The sequence below is a fragment of the Mustela putorius genome, unplaced genomic scaffold (assembly GCF_011764305.1).
Source record: "Mustela putorius furo isolate JIRA1106 unplaced genomic scaffold, ASM1176430v1.1 tig00000695_pilon_pilon_pilon, whole genome shotgun sequence".
NCBI classification, from domain to species: Eukaryota; Metazoa; Chordata; class Mammalia; order Carnivora; family Mustelidae; genus Mustela; species Mustela putorius.
The window spans coordinates 2,978,699-3,004,402 of NW_025421447.1; the positions used below are offsets into that span (position 1 = coordinate 2,978,699).

Consider the following 25,704-nt stretch of genomic DNA (forward strand, 5'->3'; position numbering starts at 1 on the left):
AATTAAAATTTGTATGTTTTCTCCTATCAATCTGTTTTTTTTGTTGTTGTTGTTGTTAGTTAAATTCATAGGTCCAGTCAGAGACTCTAAGAAAATATAAATTATTCATTCCCTAGAGCATTATTCTGATTCTGTGATTCTAGATAAGCTATTTACTTTTTCATTTTTTCTATAGTTGTTAATAACTCAAAAGTAAATTTAATACAAAGTACCAAATCATAAACCTAACGTGTCATTATTGTGGTGTCATGGCTCGCCCTCTGGCAAGGCTGAAATTGGTTTTGGAAACCAAATTTACCTGAAACGGTTTCCTCATCTCTAAAAATCGGAGAAATACTTGTGTTTTCCTCCTAAGATAAAGGTCTTAGAAGAACGAAAGTAGGAATAAGATAGAAGAATAAGTGAATTTTGAAAGCAGCTTGTGAACTTCAGGCATGAGAGAACTATAAAGCAAAATGATTATTAGACCAGGGGATTTTCACAATTTTTGACTGAAAAAAAGGTTCTCCTGATTGACACTGGGCAAATCTTCTCTTACTGGGGCGGCTGTTTTCTAACTGGTTATGCAGACATATCGAAGTTAATGAATAATTATGTTTACACTGCTAATACAACTTATTCGGACATAAAACAATTTGTAAACAGCTTGTACTCTTCAGCAATCTCCAACTACAGACCAGCTCTGATTTTATTATTGTTTCTAAATGAGATATTAACTACCCTTGAAGCTCTCCACTGTCCCCACAGACAGCAAAGTAGAAATATCTAAGTAGAGACTGCCAGAGTACCTGGTTTCCTGAAGACACAGGAGACTAAGGTGGGAATGGAATGCATTTGTGGCAGATCCAGTAAGAAAATCATAGAAAACAATCAGAAATTAACAGGGTTAATTAAACGGCGGTTGAGAACACTTTAGTCACCTTAGGAAAGCTAAGTATTTTGGAAAGGCTTGGCACATGCCGTTACTTAAGCTTTGCCTACTGGCAATCTGGCATTTCTCTGACAGAGACTGGCTCTTCAGCCTCTCGGGATTCCCAGAGCGCCTTGCGCGGCTCTTGGCGGGAAACTGCCTGGAGGTCACAAAGCTGCTGCCGCGCCTGTGAGGGCAACGGTTGAGGGAAGACGCCTGCGCCTCCCACAGAGTGCGTGCTGCGTGGTGCAGGTTTCGTGGTCGCTGGTGCCAGTCCTCAGACGTTCCGTAATATATATGTTTGTTTGCTTGTTTGTTTGTTTTCTTTCGTGTTTGTTTTTTGCTTTTTAATCTCTTTTTCTGAAACCTCCCAACTACTTTTAAGTTCCTTAAAGACTTAATGGTGAAACATGGGGGTGGGGGGTGGAATGTAGACCTACTTACTCCTCACCAGAGGTTCTTGAGACGAGGTTAACTCTGGCGTCTCGTCCAGGTTTCGTCAGGATCAGGTAAAACAGTAAATTGTCTCTTCTGGGACCTCTTCCAGTTGGATTTTCTGCTTAAGAAAAGTGAAACTGGGGACCAAAAAAACTGAAACTTAGTGAAAACATCAGTCGTAATTGAGAAATCAGAATCAGCCAAAATCTGGAATATTTTCTGTTCCTCTTTTGCGGTTGTTCCACAGAGTAGGACACTATGTTGTTATACTGAGAGCCATGCTGAAGTTCAGTAAAGGATCTTTACCAGATTCGGTCCTTTGGAAACTACAAATTTAAAACAAAAAATTCAGGATTTTTTTTCCCATTTTCTTTCTTTCTTGTTTTTTTTTTTTTTAAGACTTTTTTTTTTATATTATTATTCATTTGAGAGAAATAGCGCGGGAGAGAGCACACAGGAGAGCGGGAGAGCGGGGAGCAGGAGCAGAGAAGGGGGAGGGGGAAGGAGAAGGGAGCAGGGAGCTAGAGGAGAGAGGGGCTCCTCAGGATCCTGAGGGAGCTAGAGGAGAGAGGGGCTCCTCAGGATCCTGACCGGAGCCTGAGTTGAAGACAGACAGTTAACGGACTGAGCCCCCCAGGCGTCCCCACCGTTGTTTGTTTTGTTTTTGTTTTTTGGGGTGTTTTTAGGTATACATATATGAAAGATCTTTATTATAATGAATTAGTCACACAATTAAAAGGCCCAAGATCTGCAGTTATCAAGCTGGAGACCCAAGAAAGAGTTAAAGTTTCAATTTAAGTCCAAAGGCAGGAAAAGACAGATGTCCCAGCATAGCAGACAGGCAGGAGGAGTTCCTTCTTACTCAGGTTTTGTGTTTCATTCAGATCTTCAGTTGACAGGGTGAGGCCTGTTAACCCTAGGGAGGGCAATCTGCTTTGCTCAGTCCTGCAACTCCAATGTTGATCTCATCCACAACACCCTCACAGACACACCCAGAACAAAAAACTTAAGATTACTTTAAAGAGTTTGGCAAGGGCAGTTTTCATTACTTAATACCTACCTAACCATAACCATGTAGTCAATGCTTGAATACATCGATTTGTTTATGTAAAATTTATTTACATGAAATTATTCACATAAAAAAGTCTGACTTTACATGTAATAAACTAGAATGTTAGGGATAAAAATAGGATCTGAAGTTAAAGCTTTTATTTGTATCATAAGGTTGAATTAAAGAAAAAACTTTATCCGAAGATGGCCACTGCACAATTGCAAAGAACTTCCATGGTATGATTTCATATACTTTAATATATGCTAATTTAGCTAATTTTATTGTTTATTGAAGTCTCAATTATTTTTATATTCTAAAGTTAGAATCAACTCTTTATAGAGTCAGTGGAGAATTATAGTAGATATTTGATGCAGTGAATTAAATAATTGGTTCATATTCAATTTAGATAAGGTGTGAATAAATGCTATTCTCTTGCTTTGATGAAATTATCATTCTTAGCAGTCCATTCCTACACTTGATCTTAGCCAAAAGGCCAAGAAGCGATTTAGCAGTCCATTCCTAGGAAATGAATGTACATGCTTCACAAAGATAAAATTCTCATCGTTGCACAGTTCTTGTGTTATAGTTACCTGTGTCAAACCTAGTTGGCAACTAAAGAGAAAAGAAGTGTTATCTATCATGTGCTTGCAGTCAGCTGCAGGAGGATTTTTGACATGATTTTTAACTACTTTTTGCATTTTACCTTTAAGCGGCAACCCTGGAATTACCCTCACATCTTAAAAGCCACTCTGACTTTCTGGGGTTTACTAACTACTATGGCTAGGATTTTTTTTTTTAATTGTTAGAATTCTTTGGGAAAGTATCATGCTTATGCAAAATTAGATCTACTCAAAGTTCTGGAAGATGTTATTTTTAATAAATCTAAATGATATGTTTAAATTTTCCTTGAATTTAGAGTGCACTGGTGTTTCCCAATAAGATATCAACAGAGCAACAGTCTTTAGTGTTAGTGAAGAGGCTCCTAGCAGTTTCAGTATCCTGTATCACATATTTGAGAGGAATATTTCCTGAATGTGCTTATGGAACAAGATACCTAGATGGTAATGTCATGTATATATTTTGTTTGTTTCAATTTTTTTAGATGTAATGTTTATTGCTGAGGTTGTTGGTGAGTGGGGTAACTGGGTGATGGACATTGAGGAGAGCACACTGTGTTGTAATGAGCACTGGGTATTATGTGAGACTGATTAATCACTGAACTCTACCTCTGAAACTAATAATATTTATGTTAATCAAATTTAAATAAAATAAGAAAAAATAATAGATAAAACTAATTTTTACTTAGAGATTTTCTAATAATAGCTTTATTAAGATATGATTCACATACCTGACAATTCATGCATTTAAAGTGCACAGTTGCATGATTTTTAGTGTTTTCAAATTGGTGTGCAATCATTACCACAGTCAATTTTAGAACATTTCATTAATCCATAAGGTAACTCCATAACCAACTAAATGGCTCTCCAGTTCCCCTACCTCCCCAGTCTTAGACATCCACCAATCTGCTCTCTATCTCTGTGGATTTGCCTATTTTGAATATTTCATGTAAAAGGAATCATACAATATCTAGTCCTTTGTGATCAGCTTCTCTCACCTAATGTTTTTAAGGTTATTGATATGGCAACGTGAATTAGTACTTTATTCTCTTATTGCTGAATAATATTCCATTATATGGATATACCACATTTCAATTATTCATTCATCAGTTGAAGAACCTTTGTTTCAGTTGTTTCCACTTTTTGGCTATTTATATTTTTTCTTTTTCTTTTCTTTTCTTTCTTTCTTTTTTTTTTTTAATTTGAGAGAGAGCACCCATGAGCAGGAGCGGGGAGGGGCATAGGGAAAGAATCTCAAGCAGACTCCACACTGAGCTTGGAGCCAGACATGGAGCTCGATTTCACAATCTTGAGATCATGACCTGAGCGAAAATCAGAGTCAGACGCTGAACCAACTGAGCCACCCAGGCACCCAATTTTTTTGGCTATTATAAATAATGTTACATTCGTGTACAAGTTTTTGTGTGGACTAAGTGGTTTTTAAAAAGTATATTCAAGGGGTGCCTGGGTGGTGCAGTCGGTTCAGCATCCAACTCTTAAGTTTCAGTTCAGGTCTGGTATCAGGGTCGTGAGATTGTTCCCACTAGGGGCTTAGCAATCAGCAGTCAGCTTGAATTTCTCTCCCTCTGCCCCTCCCCCTTGTACACTCGCTCTCTCTCTCTCACTGAAATAAATCTTTTAAAAGTATATTTAATACCTTTGGATGCACTTAATCATAATATTTTTTCCTCAATTTCTCAAGTTTAATTTTATCTGACATTACTCTTATAATGACAAATATGTAGATAAAAGTATACTATTATTAATAGCTTTGTACAGTGGTAGTTAGTATGTGTTGTGTTATTTTAAGGAAGTAAAAATAATATAGTCTATTTATACTACAGTAATCATTCATTACCCAGGTCATAGTATATACCTAATTCTGAGTGCTAACTATGTGCTGGGCAATATGTGAAGTGCTATGTTATGTATTATATCTTGTTAATTCATATTATAGGCCTATGAGTTAGACATTATCCCTATTTTTCAGATAAGGAACCCGAGATAGAAATCTCAGTACTTTCCATTGTATTACCTGTTGCTTTCCTGCAGGAAAGTTCTCTATCTCTGGTAACTAAATTCTTGGTCTTCTGCCAGTTAAATTCTTGGTCTTTTGCAAGTATTTAATTGGGATAAGGACCTGCAAATACTAAGACTCTTGGATAATGATGGTGTGAAAGCATTATATCTGACTTTAAATATTTTATAACTTTTAATAATTTTTTTCTACCCATTAACATGATCCTAGTCATTATGGTGTCATTTTATAATAAGGAAAAAAATATTCTTTGTTTCCATAAAACATTTCTTCTTTTAAATTATATTAATATCAATCATCTGGAAGTTCATTGCTATTTAATAATATAATATACCTCTAATACACAGCTAAAGAAAATAATCTTCAGTTAAATTTCTAGTCATTTACTAATCTTAAGCAACTCTATATTTATATAATTTTGGTGTTTAGATCTTTGTGTCAAAATTCTGAGAGAAGATAAAAACTGTCCAGGATCTACACAGTTAGTGAAGTGGTAAGTAAAAGAATACCTAATGATATTAAATTATTTTTTTTCTTAAATCACATTCTTTTTTTATACCTTGGATACCTTTCAGTGTTTAACCTAATTTTAGTAATTCCCTTTTCAATACTAGATACCATTTTTGGATTTTTGCCTTAAAATTTTCCTTTATTCTGTGCTCCATGTGAACAGAATTCATTTTCCTATTAGTGTTCCCCACAAGTAGCTGTCAGATATTTTACCTTCTATCCCAAACCATCCTCTATCAACATTTTATATTTCTGCCACTATTTGTTTTGTTTTATTATTTTAAGATGGTTAATAAGAAGGGAACTTTAGGGAGACCAGCTGGCTCAGTCATTAGGACATGTGGCTCTTGATCTCAGGGTTGTAAGTTTGAGCCCCACACTGGGTATAGAGATTGCTTAAAAGAAAAAAAATCTTATTAAAAAAAAGAATAACAAGAAAATTTATGTTAGTAATGAGATAACATGGAAAACTTATTAAAAGAATTAAAAGAGTTTTTTTCTGGAAGTGCATTCAGTGCTTTGTTATGAATCCTTTGTTATTTTTTAGGATGCTAGGATGCTACGATGCTTTGCAAAAAAAATACGTAAGTCAGTATCTCCTTATCTTTTCTCTCCTACAGTTTATACTCCACAAATGTAACAGCAATTACCGCAAAGTAAAACTTTAATTTAAACTAACTTGTGCATAGGACAGTCCAAATTACTCAAAAGTTTGAACATTTGAACATTTTAAAGACTAATATTTAACTCAGTTTAAACTAATAGAGTTAATACTTAACAAATTTGCCAAGCCTGTTTTAATTGTTGACATGTATTTGTTTTAGTAATGCATATTAACTTATAAAAACTTAATGAATTAAAATAATTCATTTATTAGTTTCACATGCCTCCTACAATTTTGTTTATACTAATAATTTAATAAATTATTTCTTCGTGAGAGTTCAAAAATAAATTTCTGTGTAATCTAGGTTAAATTGTCACAAATTCTAAATAAGGAAATTCCAATTAAAAAGTGTTTACTGTAGAGTATTAGCATGTTTATATCAGCACATATAAAAAAAGTCAAGCTCTAAACAAAATTGTAAAAAAGAAAATTTTATTTCTGGTCACTAACCTCCCTTATTAAAGTATTAAATATTTAATACTAATTAAATACTGAGTGACTGCTGTGTGCTAGACACATATTCCAGGTGGTCAACGAGACAAAGAGGATCCCTTCTCTAGTGGGAAAACAGTCAATAAAACAAGTAATTCAGGTAATTTCCAATTGTGTTAAAAGCCAATAAAATATTGAAGGAAAGTGTGTCGCAGGTGGAGAGGTGGGGTAACTTTAAATAGGGTGGTCCTGAGTAGGTGATGATAAGGGAGCACGAGGCTGTCAGCCCACCGAAACTCACCTAGGTTCTAGAACTTCATCAGATGACATTTAAGCTGAAACTTGATTGAGAAGAAACCAGCCAGGCTTTGACTTTGGGAGAGAATATTCCTGACAGAACACAAATACAAAGAGTTGAAGGGGGAGTTGAGAGAGTTCAAGGAACAAAGAGGAACAGTGTGAATGGGAATAGAATGCAATGAGTAGTAAGGGAGGGAGAATAGTTTTAGAGGAGCCTGAGGAGATAGGCAGGGCCAGAGCATTCAGAAGTGTGTATAGGTAAGGAGTTTGGATTTTATTTTAAGTGCAAATAAAAAACATTTGAAAGTTTCAAATAGAAATGTAACGTCAGGGGTGCCTGGGTGGCTCAGTGGGCTAAAGCCTTTGCCTTTGGCTCAGGTCATGATCCCAGGGTCCTGGAATCGAGCCCCACTTTGGGCTCTCTGCTCAGCAGGGAGCCTGCTTCCTCCTCTCTTTCTGCCTGCTTCTCTGCCTACTTGTGATCTCTCTCTGTCAAATAAATAAATAAAATCTTAAAAAAAAAAAAAGGCAGAATCCTGAACTCTGCTTTTCTCTTTTCAAGATCAGTTCTTACATTGTAAGGGTTCGATGTTATTTCACAATATATATTTTCCTTGTAACTGGCAGAAATGCATGTATTTTCTTATGTCAATGACATGAATGTCAACCTTCAGTAAGTCAACTAGAAATAGATATTTGGGGGAATAAGGAAGGACATCCAAGGTTTTGCTTTATATACATCATATTTTCTGCAAGATTATTTCTTATTAGGAATAAATTATTATAAGGTTATTTCTTATAATATAAGAAATAAGATTATTTCTTATTAGGAATAAATGTTGAAATAAGACAATTCTTGTGATCCATCAAGAAAAAATATTTCATAGAGTAAAAGTAAGATTTTTGTTCTTTTATTTCAGCTAAGGATGGTTGTTCTAGCTGTAAGTATTTTTAAATTGTATGTTCTTTCTTAAAGACTGTCCTTGCTTATTTAAATAACACTAAAACCAGCAATTGATGTGTCACTTTATTCAAACACATGATCTATTTATTGGAAAAAAGTAACAAATTAATATTTTGGGGGGTCATTTTATATTTTGTTTTGCTGAATCCATTTAATAGTTTAGTCTAAATATCCAATTTAGTTCTCCTTGAATACTTAGACTTATATAACTCAATTGTAAATTATTTTTAAATAGGTATACACCAATCCAGAAGACCCTCAGGTAGGTATGCTTAAGTTAGTAAAGAAACATAATATCTCTAACATCTAAAAATAACATAAATTATAATAATATCTTATGCTTTTTTCCTTTTAATTTTTTTATCTTATGCTTTTAATGATATTCACTCTTACATATATTTTCACATTTGAACCTCATAAAGGCATTTTTGAGGTAAGACAAGGTTTGTATTGTTATTTTTAAACAGATTAATATGCTTGCAGCCTCCTGCTCCCTCATCACTTGCTACCAGAGAGATCCTGGGCCACAAATCCAAAACCCCTTAGAAATAACCTAAGTCTCCTAACTTGTGCTTTTATGTAACATTCTTTTTATAAAATTATGAAAGGGGTTGAGTTTGGCAAAAATGTGATACTTATCCTTGAACTTTGAATATTCATCCAATCCTGTCACATCCACTTGTTCATCTGACAATTAAAGAAGGGATTGCTACCATTATCATCTTCACTTTATAGGTAAGGAAACCTAGATACAAGGTTTCTTGCCAAGGTCACAGTGGCAGAACAAGAATTTGGAACCTATGAAGGCCAGCCCATGATCTTGGTGCTTTAAACATTGCACTATCGTTATTACAATATATTCATTCAGTCATGGAGAAGCAGATTGGTTTTAGAGAGAGAGAGCTGATTCCCCTTCCTGTGAGAGTACTGATATGTAAAGAAAGCATGTGTGTCCATGGTGACAAAGAAAATCTCATGAGCTGTGAATTAGTTGATTGTTCAGAAGCTAACTAATTGTTCAGAAAATATTCTTTTAGTTTCAGATGTTTTATATAGTTCAACATTTTTTCTTACAAGAGTAGCTTGCTGATTCACTAATATTTATGATTGTTTGGTATGCCAGGCACTTTTATTAAGGGCTTTATATAAATTATCCTATTTGCTAAAAATTGTCAACCACCAATGACATAGGTACTATTTTCAGGCCCTATTATTAGCTGGGGAAACTAAAACCTAGAAGGCTTAAATAACTTGCTTCTGGTTACATATAGCAAGGATTTAAGTCCTGTGCTTAAAGCCATTCTGCTTGAGTAAGAGATAATACTGCCCCTCTTACCTGCCTCCTAAGGGGTTCCTTCCCTCTGGGATATATAATATACATTGCAATTAGTGGGAGAATATACATCTCTCTTGAGACTGAAGCCCCAAATCCCAAATCATGGGAATTTACTATTAGGACTTGAAAGTTTCAGTTGACCATTAAGGATTAACATTGCATAAAAAAACTATTAAATCAATGTTAAGAGTTATACATCAGCTGTATTTAGCTACTTGGCCACCAGCACTGTATATCAAATACATAACTGTAATGTTTTCTATTTAAGACAATTTCAGAATGTTACCAATTTAAATTCAAGTACACTAGTAATGGACCAGTCATGGACTTCATAAGGTATTTTATCATTTCCCTTTTGTAATACAGATTACCACTTACTTATATTAATACTATATTGCTAAACTTCAAGATTAATTCTGAAACTTCTCAAACATCCTCAATTAACCATTGAGGTGTGGCTGTACAAAATTCCTTTTGAGCAGCTTTTTGCAAGCCCAGATTGTGTGGCTAATTATATACTATTTTAATTGTGAAACAGAGCCAAAGAGTAAGAAAGCTATGTATGCTTGAGTGATTAGAAATGTAATTAAAGTCCTTCACTCATTTCCTTTAAACATCTGATATAAAATTCATATTAATGTAAATAAAATTATTAATTTATAACATTATTAATAATAATATTAGTGATACTGGATTTTAATAATAGTGACATTAAAACACACTTTATGGTGACTTTCAACTTAATGATATAATAGGAATAAGAATCTCAAATAGTATGATGTAAAATTGTTTTTAGAAGCCATGGGTGTCATAAAAGAAATTAATGTGTGATTCTCTTATAGTAAAAACCAAAACAGTGAATCTAGTATGTCATCTGCTGACACCAAGAAAGCAAGTATTCTCCTGATTCGCAAGATTTATATTCTAATGCAAAATCTGGGACCTTTACCTAATGATGTTTGTTTGACCATGAAACTTTTCTACTACGATGAAGGTACCACTTATAATACATTCTGTTGTTACATATATGTTTTATTATTGAAACAATTAGTTTCGATCCTAAATGATTTTTTTTATTTTATTTTTTTTTAAGATTTTATTTATTTATCAGAGAGAGAGGGGGAGAGAGCGAGCACAGGCAGACAGAATGGCAGGCAGAGGCAGAGGGAGAAGCAGGCTCCCTGCTGAGCAAGGAGCCCCATGTGGGACTCGATCCCAGGACGCTGGGATCATGACCTGAGCCGAAGGCAGCTGCTTAACCAACTGAGCCACCCAGGCGTCCCGATCCTAAATGATTTTTTAAAAGATTTTTATTTATTTATTTGACAGAGAGAGAGAGAGAGATCACAAACAGGCAGAGAGAGAGGGGAACCAGGCTCCTTGCCGGGCAGAGAGCCCAATGTGGGACTCGATCCCAGGACCCAGAGATCATGACCTACTGAGCCACGCAAGCACCCCCATCCTAAATGATTTTAAGCACCTCAAACTGTAATATAATTTTTGAAATTATAAAAATTTCATTTAATATCAGCATTTGAAAAAGAAAGATTCAGGGGCGCCTGGGCGACTTAGTTAATCCTGCCTTTGGCTCAGCAGAAAGCCCCACATTGGGCTTTCTGCTGAGAGAGAAGTCTGCTTCTTATTAAAAAGAATGCACTCCTAATTTATCCAAGGAATATTAAAAATGGATTAAAAAGAAAGGTTAAAAACAGCTAGGTTAAGTATAGGGCACCTAGGTGGGTAAGTCAGTTAAAACTCAGACTCTTGATTTTGGCTCAAGTCATGATCTCAAGAGTTGTGAGATAGAGCCCCACTTGGGCTTCACACTCAGCACCAGTCAGCTTGTCCCTCTTCCTCTGCTTCTCCCCATCCTCAAACTCTCTCCCTGGCACACATGCACACCCACACACATGCTCGCTCGCTCTCTCTCTCTCTCAAATAAATAAAATCTTTTAAAAAACCAGCTAGGTATCAAACAGTATGATCTTATTTGTGTTTTGTTAAGGATATACATATATCTGAAATATGTATTTTACATGTGTAGTATCTTCTAGAAGAACATAAAGCAACAACAATAATGACAACTAACATTTATTGACAACTTACATTGTGCCAATTCTGGTCTGAGGATTTAACACACTTTAACTCATTTAATACCCTACCCAATGGGGTAAGTACTATTATTATCCCCATTTCACAGATGAGAAAACCAAATCAAGGATGATAGATAACTTATTCAAGGTCAACAGTCAGTCAAGTGAAGAAAAAAAAGGTTGCCTTTTATAGTATTTGAAATGTTTTCAATCTGTATTTATTATATTATTATTATTATTATGTTCTCTTCAATTTCATGAACATCACAGCTTATACTTACTTTTCGCAGTTACACCCCCAGACTACCAGCCTCCTGGTTTTAAGGATGGTGATTGTGAAGGAGTGATATTTGAAGGGGAGCCTATGTACTTAAATGTGGGAGAAGTCCCAACACCTTTTCACACCTTCAAAGTAAAAGTAACTACTGAAAAAGAACGAATGGAAAATATTGATTCAGCTATATTATCACCAAAACAATTAAAAACACCACTTCAAAAAATTCTCATGGACAAAGATGATATAGAAGATGAACAGGAGCATTATATAAGTGTCAGTACATTTTAAAGTTATAAAGTATAATAGTAACAAATGTTTGACTCAATTCTGAAGACTAATAGTTCTCAGTGATATTTGTATAAATACTGTATTATAATCATAAATTCAAGGTTGGTAGGGACCTTAAAGAAGGTACCAGCTTTTCATTTAAAAAATTTTTCCCTTGGTGCAAACACTATTCTCAGAAGTTTAAAAGCACAACTATTCTGAATGAAGCAGGGAAAGGTCTTGAAGGCCCAGACTCTCATCACCTCAACTACCCTTGTAGTGAACTCTGAGGAAACTCTTTGGTCTGGAGCATAATTTGAACCACTGAACTACTCCAATTGCCTAACTAATGTTGAAATCCTTTCTACCAATACCCCCACTAGATGCTCATTTTAGACCTGTGCTTGAACTTTCTTGGGGCCTGCAAAGTCACTGTCCTGAAGCAGACAGGAAGTTCCCAGAAGGCAGGAAAACTGTGTTTCTTCTTTGTAATCCTCCTGTGCCTACCACATTAAGTGTGTACAGTGTGCATTCTCAATATTGGCTAAATGAATGGATGAATAAAAATATTTAAAAAGTCTTTTTTGTTGTTGTTGTAATTACTCAATCCCAGGAAATCTTTCACATTAACATGGTTGTTTCTTAATCTAATCTTTGTTGTTGTTCTGTTACCTCATTTTATTCTAAATTATAATCTCAGTACTTATGTATAGAGTTTTCTTTTTTAATTCAGGCTCTGCCACATCCTAACAAATAGAAAATTCAGTTTTCAACCAGTTTAGTCAAAGAAGTCTTCTCAAAACCTAAATCCCAGTGATGGTTTATAAACAAGTATTGCTGGGATTTATGTAGCATTCTTAAAATATTTAAAGCTTGTTGATGTATGTCACAAAGAGAAAAATAATTATAAAGTAGACATTAAACTTGTTACTATTTCTACCATACTATGACTGATAAATTTTATTCTTTACTAACTCCCTGAAGAGGGTTGGGGCATTTTTTATTCAAGTGTGTGATAACATCTGTAAAAAAATTCTGGAGATATAGAAGTAGTAGTTGTATGAACTTGTCTAATTCATTGCCCTCAAACAATAGTAAAAACTAAGGGTTCTTAGAACCATTATGTATTTTTTGAGAAAATTGTATATTTGTCCCTAAAATGACCCTGCAACGTAAAGTAGTAGTTTATACTTTGTCTGGATAAATATGGTACCTTGTTATGGTAATTCTAGGATTTTATTTCTACCAAGTGTAAGACAGTTGCAGTGGTGTGTTATATTTAACCTTCATGTAAAACACATTTGTTCATAAATATTTCTACCCAGTTGTTTTAATTGCTTTTTTGAATGAGTCCATTTTTTTCTTCATGTAATTATGTAGGATGATTTTGACCTTGAAACTAAAATGGAAGAGCAGAAGAAACCCCCTGGATCTTCTGATCTTGGAGGTAAGAAATTAATGAAAATGTAGATTGATTCACTTCCAATTCAATTTTATGCCATTTTAACTCTTTTTTTTTTTTTTAACAGAACCAAATTTAGTTTGTGAGGAAGATGAAATTATGAGGTCTAAAGAAAGTCTAGATCTTTCAATTTCTCATTCTCAGGTACAAATTTGGTAATTCCACTCACTTTTAGCTTTTTTTTTTTTTTCAGAAGAATATTATATGTTTATTCAGTTAATTTTCAGGTTTCCTTATTATATTCAAGGTCTTTTAGAAGAAAATTAGGTCTTAAGAATGCTTTTTAACAAAATTTGAAAAGTATATGCTGAGCCATCTGGATGGCTCAGTCATTAGTCGTCTGCCTAATACTCAGGTCATTGTCCCAGGGTCCTGGGATAGAGCCCTAGTAGGGCTCCCTGCTCGGCGGGGTGCCTGTTTCTCCCTCTCCTGTTCCCCTGCTGTATTCCCTCTCTTGCTATCTCTGTCAAATAAATAAGTAAAATCTTTTTTTAAAAAAAGTATATGTTGAAAAGTTTTAAGTATATTATTAAAGTCAATTTATTTAGTACTAAACCTAAATACTGTTCATAAAATTTCAGAATTTCAGAGAATCTTAAGTAATTATTCCACCACCTTTTGTATTTACAAATGGAGTATATAATACTTTTTGTTGCCTGGAGCAGACATGATTAATTTTGTTTTCCATAGACAATAAAATCTTGATATAACATTTAGATAAAAAGAACTTGAAAATAATGGGACTGATTATTGTCTATGTTCCTCTGCACTTCCCCTTTCTCCAGTGGGAGTGAGCTTAAGTTCTTATCTCTTGGAAGAGTAGTTCAGTGCCTGATGATCATTTGGGATTTTTTTCAGTTCAGTGAATGATCAATTATATACAGTATCAGTTTCACTATCTTTGCCTTTGCACTTTTTGTGACAGTAAGAACTACTTAAAATTAATGGTTTTCATTAACATTATAAGACCCTAGATTTTAAGTTCCTGAGTTTTGGAGCCCCATTATTATGTTATAGAAAGTTTTTATTATGTGATTTTGTGTTATTATTTTCTAGGTTGAACAGTTAGTCTGTAAAACATCTGAACTTGATGTGTCTGAAAGCAAAACAAGAAGTGGAAAAATCTTTCAGAATAAAATGGTAAGTGTACCTTTAGATTTTTTTTTCCACTCTAACCTTATAACTTTTTCCCACATGTGAATTTATTTTGCTTCTTAACCCTTCCTTTATTGGACGAATATTTGGTAAGTACCTGTTACGTGTCAGGTACTTTACTAGGTGCTGGAGATATAACAGGAATAACACATAGTTCCTGCTCTTAGCTCAAAGTTTAGTAATTGGAGGTCAATGATAGGGGGCCATGATAGCAGTTTGAATAGGCTACATGGAACAAAGGAAAGAATGGTGAATTTTACTCAAAGTACATAAAAGAGGAGAATTCAGGAAAGGCTTTGAGAAATGACACCATCATCCAGATTCCAAGGAGATTGCCTAGAATGCCAAAATATTCTCATGTTTTGTCTTGTAAATAAATTGTCTTGTTAAAAAGACATTAAAAATTAATGTTTTGTACATATTTTGCATAAAATGAATCTCATGCTTTTAAGCAAAAAACCCACTGGTTTATGTTAGTTTTCTATTTTTGCTAAATGGAAATTTGCATTTTATTTTAGACTTTTAAGTTACTCAAACTTTCCAAGATGAAGAAAAAGCATTCCGTAAAATATTATATCTAAATTTAGGAAACAAACAGCACACTCTAACAGTGGTATAGTGACATTTCTTTCCAACTCCTCATTCAGTGACATCATGTTGGTAGCTTGAAATTGGGGCTTGAACTGTGGTCATCCAACTGAGCCGGGAGGTCCCCTTTTTTTACATTCTCAACAGGAAGTTTGAACTGGTAGAAGGCAGTATTCAAACTAGGATGCCGATGAGACCAAGAGATAAAAGAATTTCAAAAATTAGTACAGCTAGCAGCAAAATGGCCTTGTAGGCAGCTTCTATTTAGGATGAGTATCCTTTACTAGGATATGGGGAGAAAAGCAAGAATTAAAAAAAAAATTATTAGGAAGGATTTTCTTGTAATAAGACATTAAGATACTTTGGGGACGTAAATTAATTTCTGAAATTGCCTATGTTTTTGGATATGAACTCTCTGCCACAGTACTCCTGATTTTGAGAATCATGGCTGAAGAATTGTTAGGAAATGGCAAGAAGTGAAAATAATTAATAGTATGTACACTAAGAAAGTTATTGAAAAGTACATTTTTGACATAAAAAAATAAGCATTTCCTTTTAGAGAATAGTAATAGACAGCTAATAATGTGTCATTATCCAATATTCACTTTAAAAATTGCATAGATAGCATTATTAACAATAGCCAAAATGTGGAAGAAACCTAAATATCCATCAATAAACAAATGGATAAACAAATGTAGTATATTTATACCATGGAATATTATTCAGCCACAGAAGGAATGAAGTACTAATGTATGCTTCAACATGGATAAACCTTGAAAACATGCTAAATGAAAGAAATCAGTCACAAAAGTCTACATATTATATGATCCTACTTATCTGAAAGTCCAGAATAGGGATTTCTATAGAGAGAGAGAAAGTCTTAGAGCTAGTGGGAGAAGGAGGGAATCAGGAAGTAATAAATTCAAAGAACCCAAGTATCTTATCTTAGTAGGACATAATTACACTAGGTATAATTTTTAAAAGAAAGAAGAGAATGAAGGAAGAAACAAATCAACCAGCCTCAGGTTTCTTTTTGGAGTGATGAAAGTGTTCTAAAATGGACTACAATGATGGGTGCACAACTCTGATACTTAAAATTATTGAACTGTAAACTTTTAAATAAATGAATTGTATAGCATCTGAATTATATCTCAGGAAACCCTTTTTTAAAAACTGCATATAGTTGCCTATAGTTTAAAAAAATCAAGTGTTGGTTGTTCTTTGAGAAATAACCAATTAGTAATTATTCCGTCTTTGTGGAGGCTAATGGAAATCAACCAGTAAAATCTTCTAAAGAAAATCGGAAGAGAAGTCAACTTGAACCTGGGAGAACAGTAAGTCTTACGATAATATACAGGTTGAATAAAATGGCAAGTATCAGACCATCATTACTATAGATTATATTTTATTTTTATTTATTTATATATATTTAATGTATTTTTTTAGAGAGGGAGAGGGATCAGAAGAGGGAGAGAGAAAAAAATCTAAAGCAGGCTCCATTCCCAGCACAGAGCCTGACTCAGTTTCACAACCTTGAGCTCTGACGTGAGCCAAAGTCAAGAGATGGAATGCTTAATGGACTGAGCCACCCAAGAACCCCTTGATTAAATTTTAAATGATAAATGTGATAATATCCCTGGATATTACCTCAAAGTACTGATACCCAAATCTTGTTTATATGTAATTGTTTCTTTTTTTTCTTATGTAATTGTTTCTAAAAAATGAGGTGATTTTAAAATAAGATGTGTGAGGTTTATTAGTTTTTTTCTATGTAAATATTTACTGATTTATGAATGATTTGAAGAAGTTGGAAGAATTTATTAAAAAAATTAAAATCAGTATGTCCAGGGCCATTTTATTTACGTAGAGCTAAAATTGGACCACAAATTTGAACTCAACTTCTGAGAGAACAAAAGTGAAGTACAAATAAGTTACCAAATCAACTTGTTCCATAAAAAATAGCATCTCCTGGGACGCCTGGGTGGCTCAGTTGGTTAAGCAGCTGCCTTCGGCTCGGGTCATGGTCCCGTCGTCCTGGGATCGAGTCCCAAATCGGGCTCCTTGCTCGGCGGGGAGCCTGCTTCTCCCTCTGCCTCTGCCTGCCATTCTGTCTGCCTGTGCTCGCTCTCTCTCCCTCTTCTCTCTGATAAATAAATAAAAAATCTTAAAAAAAAAAATAGCATCTCCTAGTACCTTAGGAAGAGAAAGAAAATTTTTCTTTTTTTTTTTAATTTTTTAAAATCTTTTTTTCTTCTTTAAGATTTTTTGTTTATTTGACAGACAGAGATCACAAGCAGGCAGAGAGAAGGAGGAAGAGCAGAGAGCCCAATGCGGGACTCGATCCTAGGACCCTGGGATCATGACTGGAGCTTAAGGCAGATGCCTAATGACTGAGCCACCTGGTGCCCCAAATATTTATATTTTTCAACTAGAATTTTTAGTATTATTAGTAGGTTAACATTTAGGCAACTGAATAAGACTGCTTTAAAAAAATCAAACGTTAAAGGGGTATTCTCAAAAATATAGTTAATATTTTTTTTCAATTTACATAACTCAAGAAGGGAATGAAATAACCTGACTTCATTAATTAATATATTAAGTCTTCCCAGTGTATTAAGCTTTGATTTTTTTTTTTTTAGCAAAATCATCCAATTTGTATCATTAGAGAGGTTTTTTTAGAAAAATCAAAGTTGAGTTACTCAGGAATACTCTTAGGGGCACACCTGGGTGGCTCGGTTGTTAAGCATCTGCCTTCAGCTCAGGTCATGATCCCAGGGTTCTGTGATCGAGTCCCACATCAGGCTCCCTGCTGGGCAGGGGAATCTGTTTCTCCTTCTCCCACTCCCCCTGCCTGTGTTCCCTCTGTCACTGTACCTCTCTGTCTAATAAATTAATAAAATCTTAAAAAAGAAAAAAAAAATGGGGCGCCTTGGTGGCTCAGTGGGTTAAAGCCTCTGCCTTCGGCTTAGGTCATGATCTCAGGGTTCTGGGATCGAGTCCCGCATTGGGCTCTCTGCTCAGCAGGGAGCCAGCTTCCTCCTCTCTCTCTCTCTGCCTGCCTCTCTGCCTACTTGTGATCTCTGTCAAATAAATAGTCTTAAAAAAAAAAAAAAAGGAATACTTTAAGGAAGTTTAAGTCAGACACTGCTAAGTACCAGGGTTACAAAAAGAATAATACATGATTTAAATCTTACATGGTGCCATGTTTCATTATCTGTAGCTCATTTTTAAATCTTTTTTCCTTCTTATCCCCCCATAATATTTTAATATTTTGAGGACATAATGTTAGATCTGTGTTTTTGACTTCTCCAACAACCCGAATAAAGACCTTACACTTTATAAGTATATACTACAGCAGCCATCAGAAGATACATCAGTAATAAAATTTACCCTACTTTTTTTTTTAAAAGATTTTATTTATTTATTTGACAGAGGGAGATCACAAGTAGGCAGAGAGGCAGGCAGAGAGAGAGAGAGAGAGAGGAGGAAGCAGGCTCTCCATGAGCAGAGAGCCCGATGCGGGACTCGATCCCAGAACCCTGATATCATGACCTGAGCCGAAGGCAGAGGCTTAACCCACTGAGCCATCCAGGTGCCCCTACCCTACTTTTTAAAGAACACAGGTATTCTATCTTAGTAGGAAATAGTCATACTATGTATAATTTTAAAAAGAAAGGGAAGGATGGAACAAACAAATCTCAGAGACATGAAAAAAATCTGAAAGTAAAGACATGTAAGCTGAAAAGTATCCTTAGTAGTTGTTTTCTTTTGACAGGTCCTTCATCACTTTGATTCTTCCAGTCAAGAGTCAGTACCAAAAAGAAGAAAGTTTAGTGAACCAAAGGAGCATATATAAAAATTAATTTTTTCTTCTGCATGTTTGTGAAGTTCTCAACATTTCAACTACTGGACAATGTATTACTATTTTAACGTGTGTTTGCCATGTGAAAATTTAAAGATTGTGTTAAGCAGTTAGTACAAAAATAAATTTTTAGCTGTCATATTGTGATCCTTAATCTTATCTGAGACAATGCAAGAGAACTTTTGGATAAAACCAAAAGTACCAGTGTCATAATTGATTTTGCTCATTATCTACTCAATATTGATCTATCTTCCATTTTGGTAGATACTTCCTTTAAACATATATTAACCTTTAATGCACTCTAGAGCCAATTTTAAAAACGAATAATGTTCATTTTGTTATTAAATTTTGGTAGGAATTTACTTTTTACTTATGTTAAAACTGTAACACTTAACTGGTTATTTGTCCCTGTGTCATTAAAACAATGTTCTTTGGTGCTTTGATAGAGTGTACTAACACGGTAATATATAACATACCATCAAAAATTGGTTATCTTTTTTAACTTTTTTTTTTTTTTTTTTTTACTTCAAGGCAAAATGAGGACTGATTTTTAAGGTCTGACATTTTGGGCAGCATAAATAAAATATTCTTCAGCATCTAGACTCTTTCATGGCTTCTAATTTTTATTTAATTAGTAGAAAATGTTTGGGTACTATTTTTGAGATCATTTTGGTAAATACTGCTTTACAAGAGTTGAGCACACGTCCCAGAACCTTTGAGTGGTAGTGTGAAAGATACGGTGCGTTTAGGGAGAAATCTGAGACCTGGTTTCAGCTTTGATCATTTCCTTTGCCTTAAAAAAGAAAGACTTAAAACTTGGTCTGTTTGCTTCTTGCAGTTTTAGCAGCCGCATTATAAAACATAGATTACCCATAGGTTTGCCATTGAGAAGCGCTAATAGAGAAAGTTGGTGTGTATGTAATGGTAGAAATGCACCTAACCTGTTTAATGTAAACCAAATAAACGTCCACAAACTGACCCAGATCAGGTTTTTCTGGAACAGGAAAGTTGAGGACAAGCTAATTTTCGAAAACAATCAATTTTAAAGTGTTTATTTGTCCTGAGCTTTTTTGGATCCTAGCACATCTCACCTAATAGTCCTAGTATACGCTGGTACAGTTAACACACCTGCTACAGAGATTTGACCAACAAAAACCTTTGTAGATCTGTAGCTTGCGCTAGCTCACTGAACGCTTTGATTGGCCGGTTTAATGGGCGTGGGGAGCGCAGCTCCCTTTCCTCTCTTCTACGAAGGTTACTTCATTGGATTGACCAGCTGTCAGGTTGACCCAAACCTGCCTCCTTTTGGTGGTGTTTGTCGGGATCGCAACACAATAGCCCGAGGAGAGCCTCCCCTTGTAAGCTCCGATTGGCTGGACTCAACCTTGGCGGTTTCTGATTGGTCCAATGAAGAAACACCAAGGTAGGTTGCCTAGGGATCCTGAGGAAGCTGATGTGTTATTCCTTCTCTGCATCGAAGGATCAGGAAGTTTGTAATCTCTGCGTGGCTGAGAAGTTTTTTTTTACCTACTAGGACGTGGGGGAACAGGTGTCCCCCTAAAACAGCGCAGGCTGCTGTTTGTTTCCGGCTGTAACCCAGGAGTAACGTCAGGTAAGCAACGGAGAATATACATTTCCTAATGTACAAAAAAAGCCTACAGATTTATTTTATGGGGAGAGGGAGGATTTTATTCAGTTAGTTTTTGGACATTTTTTCCCCCCAAATAAGATTTTTAACTAATAAATGTCCGGCGGGTATTAGTTCCTCAAAGTCCCCTCCTGCCCTTTTTTTCTCTGAAGACTTAAAGTTTCTTGGATTGGGTTAGCAAATAAACTCTGTTCACAGTGCCAGATAGGGTTAATGCCCTTAAGCATTTATATCACAGGGGTTTTTTCCTCCTTCACCCTTCTTCCCACCTCCCACCAAGAATTGTATTTGAAATATGGCCTTGTACAAAGAATCATTTGTAAGTCACTTTACTTGTATTTCTATTTTTAAATGTTCACATGCATTTCTGAGTATTCATTTTAATCAGTATATATTTATTGAGCAGTTACAACGTTAAAGACATTGTGCTAGTTGCTATGGAGACTATAAAAACCCAAGAAGACAATATCCCTGCCCTCAAGAAGTTTACAGTTGAGAGACAGCCATACCAAAAGAAAGACTATAATAAATACTTTAAAGGATGTAAGTATAAATAAAGCTCTGTGGAAGTATAGCTGAGAGAGAGACCAATTCTGGCCATGGGACATAAGGGTAATGGAGAAGGGTATTCACTTAAGGTTTTACCTGGATCTTCAATAGGCCTTTGAAGAATGGGTAGAATATAAAGAGGAAAGGAAAGGGGAGAGAACACCAGCATGGACAAAGGAGCAGAAATGGCAGCATAGGACCTGTTTGAAAAGTGGGTGTTAACAATATGTAACTGAGAGTAATGTAACAGGAAATATCGCTAGAACAGGATCCAGTCACAGACGCTTTTGAATGCATTCTTTTGAACAATAAGATATTCTTTTAAATAATTACTGATTAAAAATATTTGTTTGTCGTTTCAAAAACTGACATTTAGATTTATTTTAAAATAAAGTATGCTAACTTTATATCATACATGATTTAGTGCCATTTCTCTTGACTAGATTTTTTTAAAAACATCTGTAGTACATGGTATAAGAGGGCATGTGCTTTGATTTTTTTTTTTCTGCAATTAAGAAAGAGATCATTAATCTTTTAACATTCTCTTTCTGATACTTTTTGTCAGCAGCTATTTGAGTATTTGCAAGATGGCTAGCTAGGGACAGAGATGAAAGTTTTCTGTGTATATGGAATTACTACACATGATCTTTTGAGTGTTATTCTGTAGATGCAGTTTCCAAAAGGAGTGCATAAGATGAGTTATGGGAAGAAAATATGAGAATATATATATTTAGTTTTTCTTATTTTTTTAATTTCTCTGTTTTTATAATGTGCCATTGAATGTTTATAGAAGTTACATGTAGATTATTACATGGATTTTGGGGCCTGGATTCTCACAATTTTTTGCTGTCCCATATTATTTAACTTGGGGAGAATCCAAGTTAATACAGTTACAATGATGTGTATATACTCCTGGATTATAGATTATGCACATAAAATCAGCAGGGTTAAAAGATGATCATTTCTAGAAGCAAAGAAAGCGATCAATCATTTGTACCAATCTTTAATATTACTGATTTGATTTTCTGTCAGTGCCTTCTTTACCTTCAAGCTATTGTACTTTGGAAAACATATTGTGTTACCCACCTAATTTTTCTGGTCTTTACTCCTTTCTCTATTTAAGTTTATATATATTTCTTATTTGTATACATTTGTAGTAGGTCTGTATGAATATCAATATGTTCTGTTTACATAAGCTTTCTTACAGATATTTTTTCATCACCCTTTCCAGAAACAGGTGAGAATGACCACTTTAACTCACCGGGCCCGTCGCACTGAAGTAGGCAAGAACTCTGAAAAGAAGGTGGAAAGTGAGGAAGACACTAATCAAGACAGGAGTCCAGACAATGAAGATTCTGGTGACTCTAAGGATATTCGCCTCACACTTATGGAAGAAGTATTGCTCCTGGGACTAAAAGATAAAGAGGTAACACAGTTGGGTTTACTAGTCTTTCCCAAAGACTCTTGAATATTGGAATGTTTTTAAGAAGTAGTATGTCAGGGGACGCCTGGGTGGCTCAGTTGGTTAAGCAGCTGCCTTCGGCTCAGGTCATGATCCTAGTGTCCTGGGATCGAGTCCCACATCGGGCTCCTTGCTCAGCGGGGAGCCTGTTTCTCCCTCTGCCTCTGCCTGTCATTCTGTCTTCCCGTGCTCGCGCTCTCTCCCTCTCTCTCTCTGACAAATAAATAAAATCTTTAAAAAAAAAAAAAAAGAAGTAGTATGTCAGAATATTTTCATTAATGCTAAGTTCTAATGCTTAGAATTGTGCTCTAGCCATCAGGTGGGTGGGGGAGTTTGGGAGGGTAGCTGATATTTGGAGGGAAAATCCGGAAGTATAATTACTTAAAGGGTAATTTAATTACAAAATTCCTCCAAAATTTTAGAAGATAGGAGAGAGTAGAACACATGCAAAATTTTTGTACTTGTAGTTTCCCAAATGACATTGATGGTGAAATGGCCTCCTATTAAACCAAGAGGGCCCACACATTGAAATTGTCTTGAGCTGTGAGGAGGAAAATCTTTTAAATGACAAGACAAGAAATGTGTATGATTAGCTGTTTTATAAAAATAAACAGGAATAGGTTTAACTTGTAATGCAGTAGAAATAACTTTTTAAAAATTCTATTCTGTGGCTCTTTAGAAATTAAATATCAACAACTGATAAATATTTTAATTTCAGAAAATGTTTTTAAATTAATTGCAGTTTTCTCTTTCTAAGTTGTCCCTTGTTAATAGAACACTTCATAATAGAATTAGTCTTGAGAAAGCTGATCTTAGAGTATAACCACATATTTGCTAGTTCTTCTACTGTAATATATTATCCTTTATTTGTAATTTAACTTTTTATTGTATTTCACTTTCTTCCCTCATGAAGAGATTATGAAGAAATTTAACTTAGTATTTTAAACAACTATTTCTTTTCCAAGAAAGCTTTTAGTAATATAATGATAATGATAATAAAGGCACATTTATTGGCCTTCGTTTTGAAAACTTAACAAATTAAAATGTTACTTTACATTAAAAAAGACTAAATTTGGCTTTGATAACTATCTTTAGCTAGTAATGAATTGGCTACAAACATCTAGTACCATCTATTCTTTTCTGCATTGATTCCTCAATTTGGGATTATCCTTGTTTCTTAGACTTTACATTCTCTATACCATGTTTCCCTTCTCTGTTTTTTTATCACATCAAATTACAGACTGGAACAAAACTTACAAGACTTCTTATAGCCTGTGTATTGTTAAAACTAATATTAGAGACATACACATATGCACTTGGCCAAGACACATATATCAGAAAATCTTGCCCGCAAGTGTACTTTCCTGTTTGCTGAGAAAGTTGATGAAACTCTAGTTTTATGAAAAGTAAGCAAATGAAAATGCAAAACTGACTCTCCAAAATACTATCAGAGTAGGTCTGAAGATTAGGTGGCATAAATACTGTTTTGAGATGTTGACACAGTACCTAGGATGCGTTTGCTGACTGTAGAAGAGCATATTAGAACTAAAAAGCTATTTGGTTTGTTTTACTTTTGAATAGGAATGATTAATTTCCTGCTAACCTTAGATACTAGAATTTTTGCTTCTGTTTTGTGGAGATTCTAACTTTGGACTTCTCTTTGTGTGCTTTTAAATTTATAATAGTTAATATAAATATAAGGAAATAGAACAAGAAATAAACAAACTCTGGTGAGGTACTGTACAAAGATGAATAGAGAATTAGCCTTTTGAATAATTACATTTTGAGTTCTAATTTTATTTTATTTATTTATTTTTTTAAAGATTTTTTTATTTATTTGTCAGAGAGAGAGAGAGAGCGTGAACACAGGCAGAGAGAATGGCAGGCAGAGGCAGAGGGAGAAGCAGACTCCCCGCTGAGCAAGGAGCCCAATGCGGGACTCGATCCCAGGACGCTGGGATCATGACCCGAGCCAAAGGCAGCTGCCCAACCAACTGAGCCACCCAGGCATCCCTCTAATTTTATTTTTTATTTTATTTTTTAAAATAGTTGATAAATTACATTTTTAGCTTTCAGTTGTCTCAGGAAGAACAACAAATTATAAATTCTTAGGTATAAATAAATAGGAGAGGTCAAACCTTCTGATTTATTAAAACAGTATGCTATTCCAAAATGCCAGTTATATAACTCTCTCTAAAAATATTAACTGATGGGGCTCTATTGGGTGGCTCAGTCAGTTAAGCCTCTGCCTTTGGCTCAAGTCATGATCCCAGGTCTTAGGATCATACCTTGTGTTGGGCCCCCTGCTCAGCAGGAAGTCTGCTTCGCCCTCTACCCCTCCCCCCACTCATTCTCTCCTCTCTCTCTCTTTCTCACTCACTTTCAAATAAATAAGTAAAGTCTTTTTAAAAAACACTAATTGATTTCCAGCACTAATTATTTTCTTCCCACCTCCTAAACTACTCATAGATTTATTTAATCATTATTTAGTGTGATTGGGGTGATTAATGTGATGTGCTTAGCATTATGCAAATACTAAAGTAAATATAAAATACTATGAGATACTATGTATGGCCCCAGCCCTCATGAAACTTGCATTCCTGCTGGGGAGACAAAACATACATACTTTCTAAAAGTTAAGTAACCCAAAGGTCCATCATCTGTGGAATGGATAAAAATGAGTTGTCCATTTATCTAAATGAATATAAACATTTTTTCTATACAGAATGAAAATGAACATTGTTATAAAACATGTATGATTCTCATGTAATATTCAGTAACAGAAGCCAGACAAAAAAGACATACTATATGATTCCATGTATATAAAATTCAAGAAAACTGTAGTGTTAGGGGTTACATATTTAGATGATTGAAACTACAAAGAAAAGCAAGAAAGGGATTACTATAATTGTTAGCATAGTGGTTACCTTTTTGTAGGGGGTAAGATAGGAGGAGGATATTAGTAACTAGAAAAGAACATGAGGGGGCTCTCTGGGTACTAACAGTTTTCTGTTTCTCTACTTGGGCAAAGTTTCATGTGTATTTACCGAGACATTAATCATTGAACTTTTTTCACTTTTG

At 34.8% G+C, this 25,704-nt stretch overlaps 2 protein-coding genes and 1 non-coding gene across 11 annotated transcripts in view; 2 read left to right on the forward strand and 1 right to left on the reverse strand.

Moving 5' to 3' along the window:
• Positions 1–712: 712 nt before the first annotated feature.
• On the forward strand, positions 713–19,844 carry HORMAD1 (HORMA domain containing 1). Of its 8 annotated transcripts, none has more exons than XM_004776782.3 (17): positions 717–1,142; positions 2,573–2,635; positions 3,316–3,460; positions 5,484–5,547; positions 6,112–6,148; positions 6,742–6,820; positions 7,881–7,901; positions 8,160–8,186; positions 8,347–8,357; positions 9,529–9,596; positions 10,103–10,254; positions 11,644–11,903; positions 13,278–13,344; positions 13,427–13,503; positions 14,416–14,499; positions 16,365–16,436; positions 18,878–19,836. In XM_004776782.3, the coding sequence occupies exons 2-17, from the start codon at positions 2,603–2,605 to the stop codon at positions 18,956–18,958; spliced, it is 1,278 nt and encodes a 425-aa protein (XP_004776839.1). In that variant the 5' UTR covers positions 717–1,142; positions 2,573–2,602; the 3' UTR covers positions 18,959–19,836. The 8 variants fall into 8 exon arrangements, with proteins under 8 accessions (XP_004776840.1, XP_004776839.1, XP_004776836.1 ...); XM_004776779.3 differs by having other exon boundaries at positions 718–1,198; positions 18,878–19,835; XM_004776780.3 differs by lacking the exon at positions 717–1,142 and adding an exon at positions 1,225–1,419.
• On the reverse strand, positions 2,719–2,904 carry LOC123392956. The gene has a single exon (XR_006607680.1). It is a non-coding gene; the product is annotated as a U2 spliceosomal RNA (small nuclear RNA).
• A 517-nt stretch (positions 19,845–20,361) lies between the features above and the next one.
• Positions 20,362–25,704, forward strand: part of GOLPH3L (golgi phosphoprotein 3 like) — a 43,407-nt gene continuing 38,064 nt past the window's right edge. Inside the window, exons 1-3 of one of the 2 annotated variants that reach the window (XM_045083121.1) lie at positions 20,383–20,576; positions 21,019–21,155; positions 22,393–22,587. In XM_045083121.1, coding sequence (XP_044939056.1) covers positions 22,405–22,587 — 183 coding nt within the window. In that variant the 5' untranslated portion in view covers positions 20,383–20,576; positions 21,019–21,155; positions 22,393–22,404. Of the gene's footprint in view, positions 20,577–21,018; positions 21,156–22,392; positions 22,588–25,704 lie in introns of both variants that reach the window. The other variant, XM_004776785.3, reaches the window with a different exon arrangement.

Excerpts from the sequence above, each read along its gene's own strand:
- HORMAD1 (XM_004776782.3), top strand. The coding sequence starts at position 2,603 with ATGGCCACTGCACAATTGCAAAGAACTTCCATG. Across the intron at positions 3,461-5,483 it reads TGGAACAAGATACCTAGATG|ATCTTTGTGTCAAAATTCTG; the intron begins GTAATGTCATGT and ends TTTGGTGTTTAG. Across the intron at positions 16,437-18,877 it reads AACTTGAACCTGGGAGAACA|GTCCTTCATCACTTTGATTC; the intron begins GTAAGTCTTACG and ends TTCTTTTGACAG.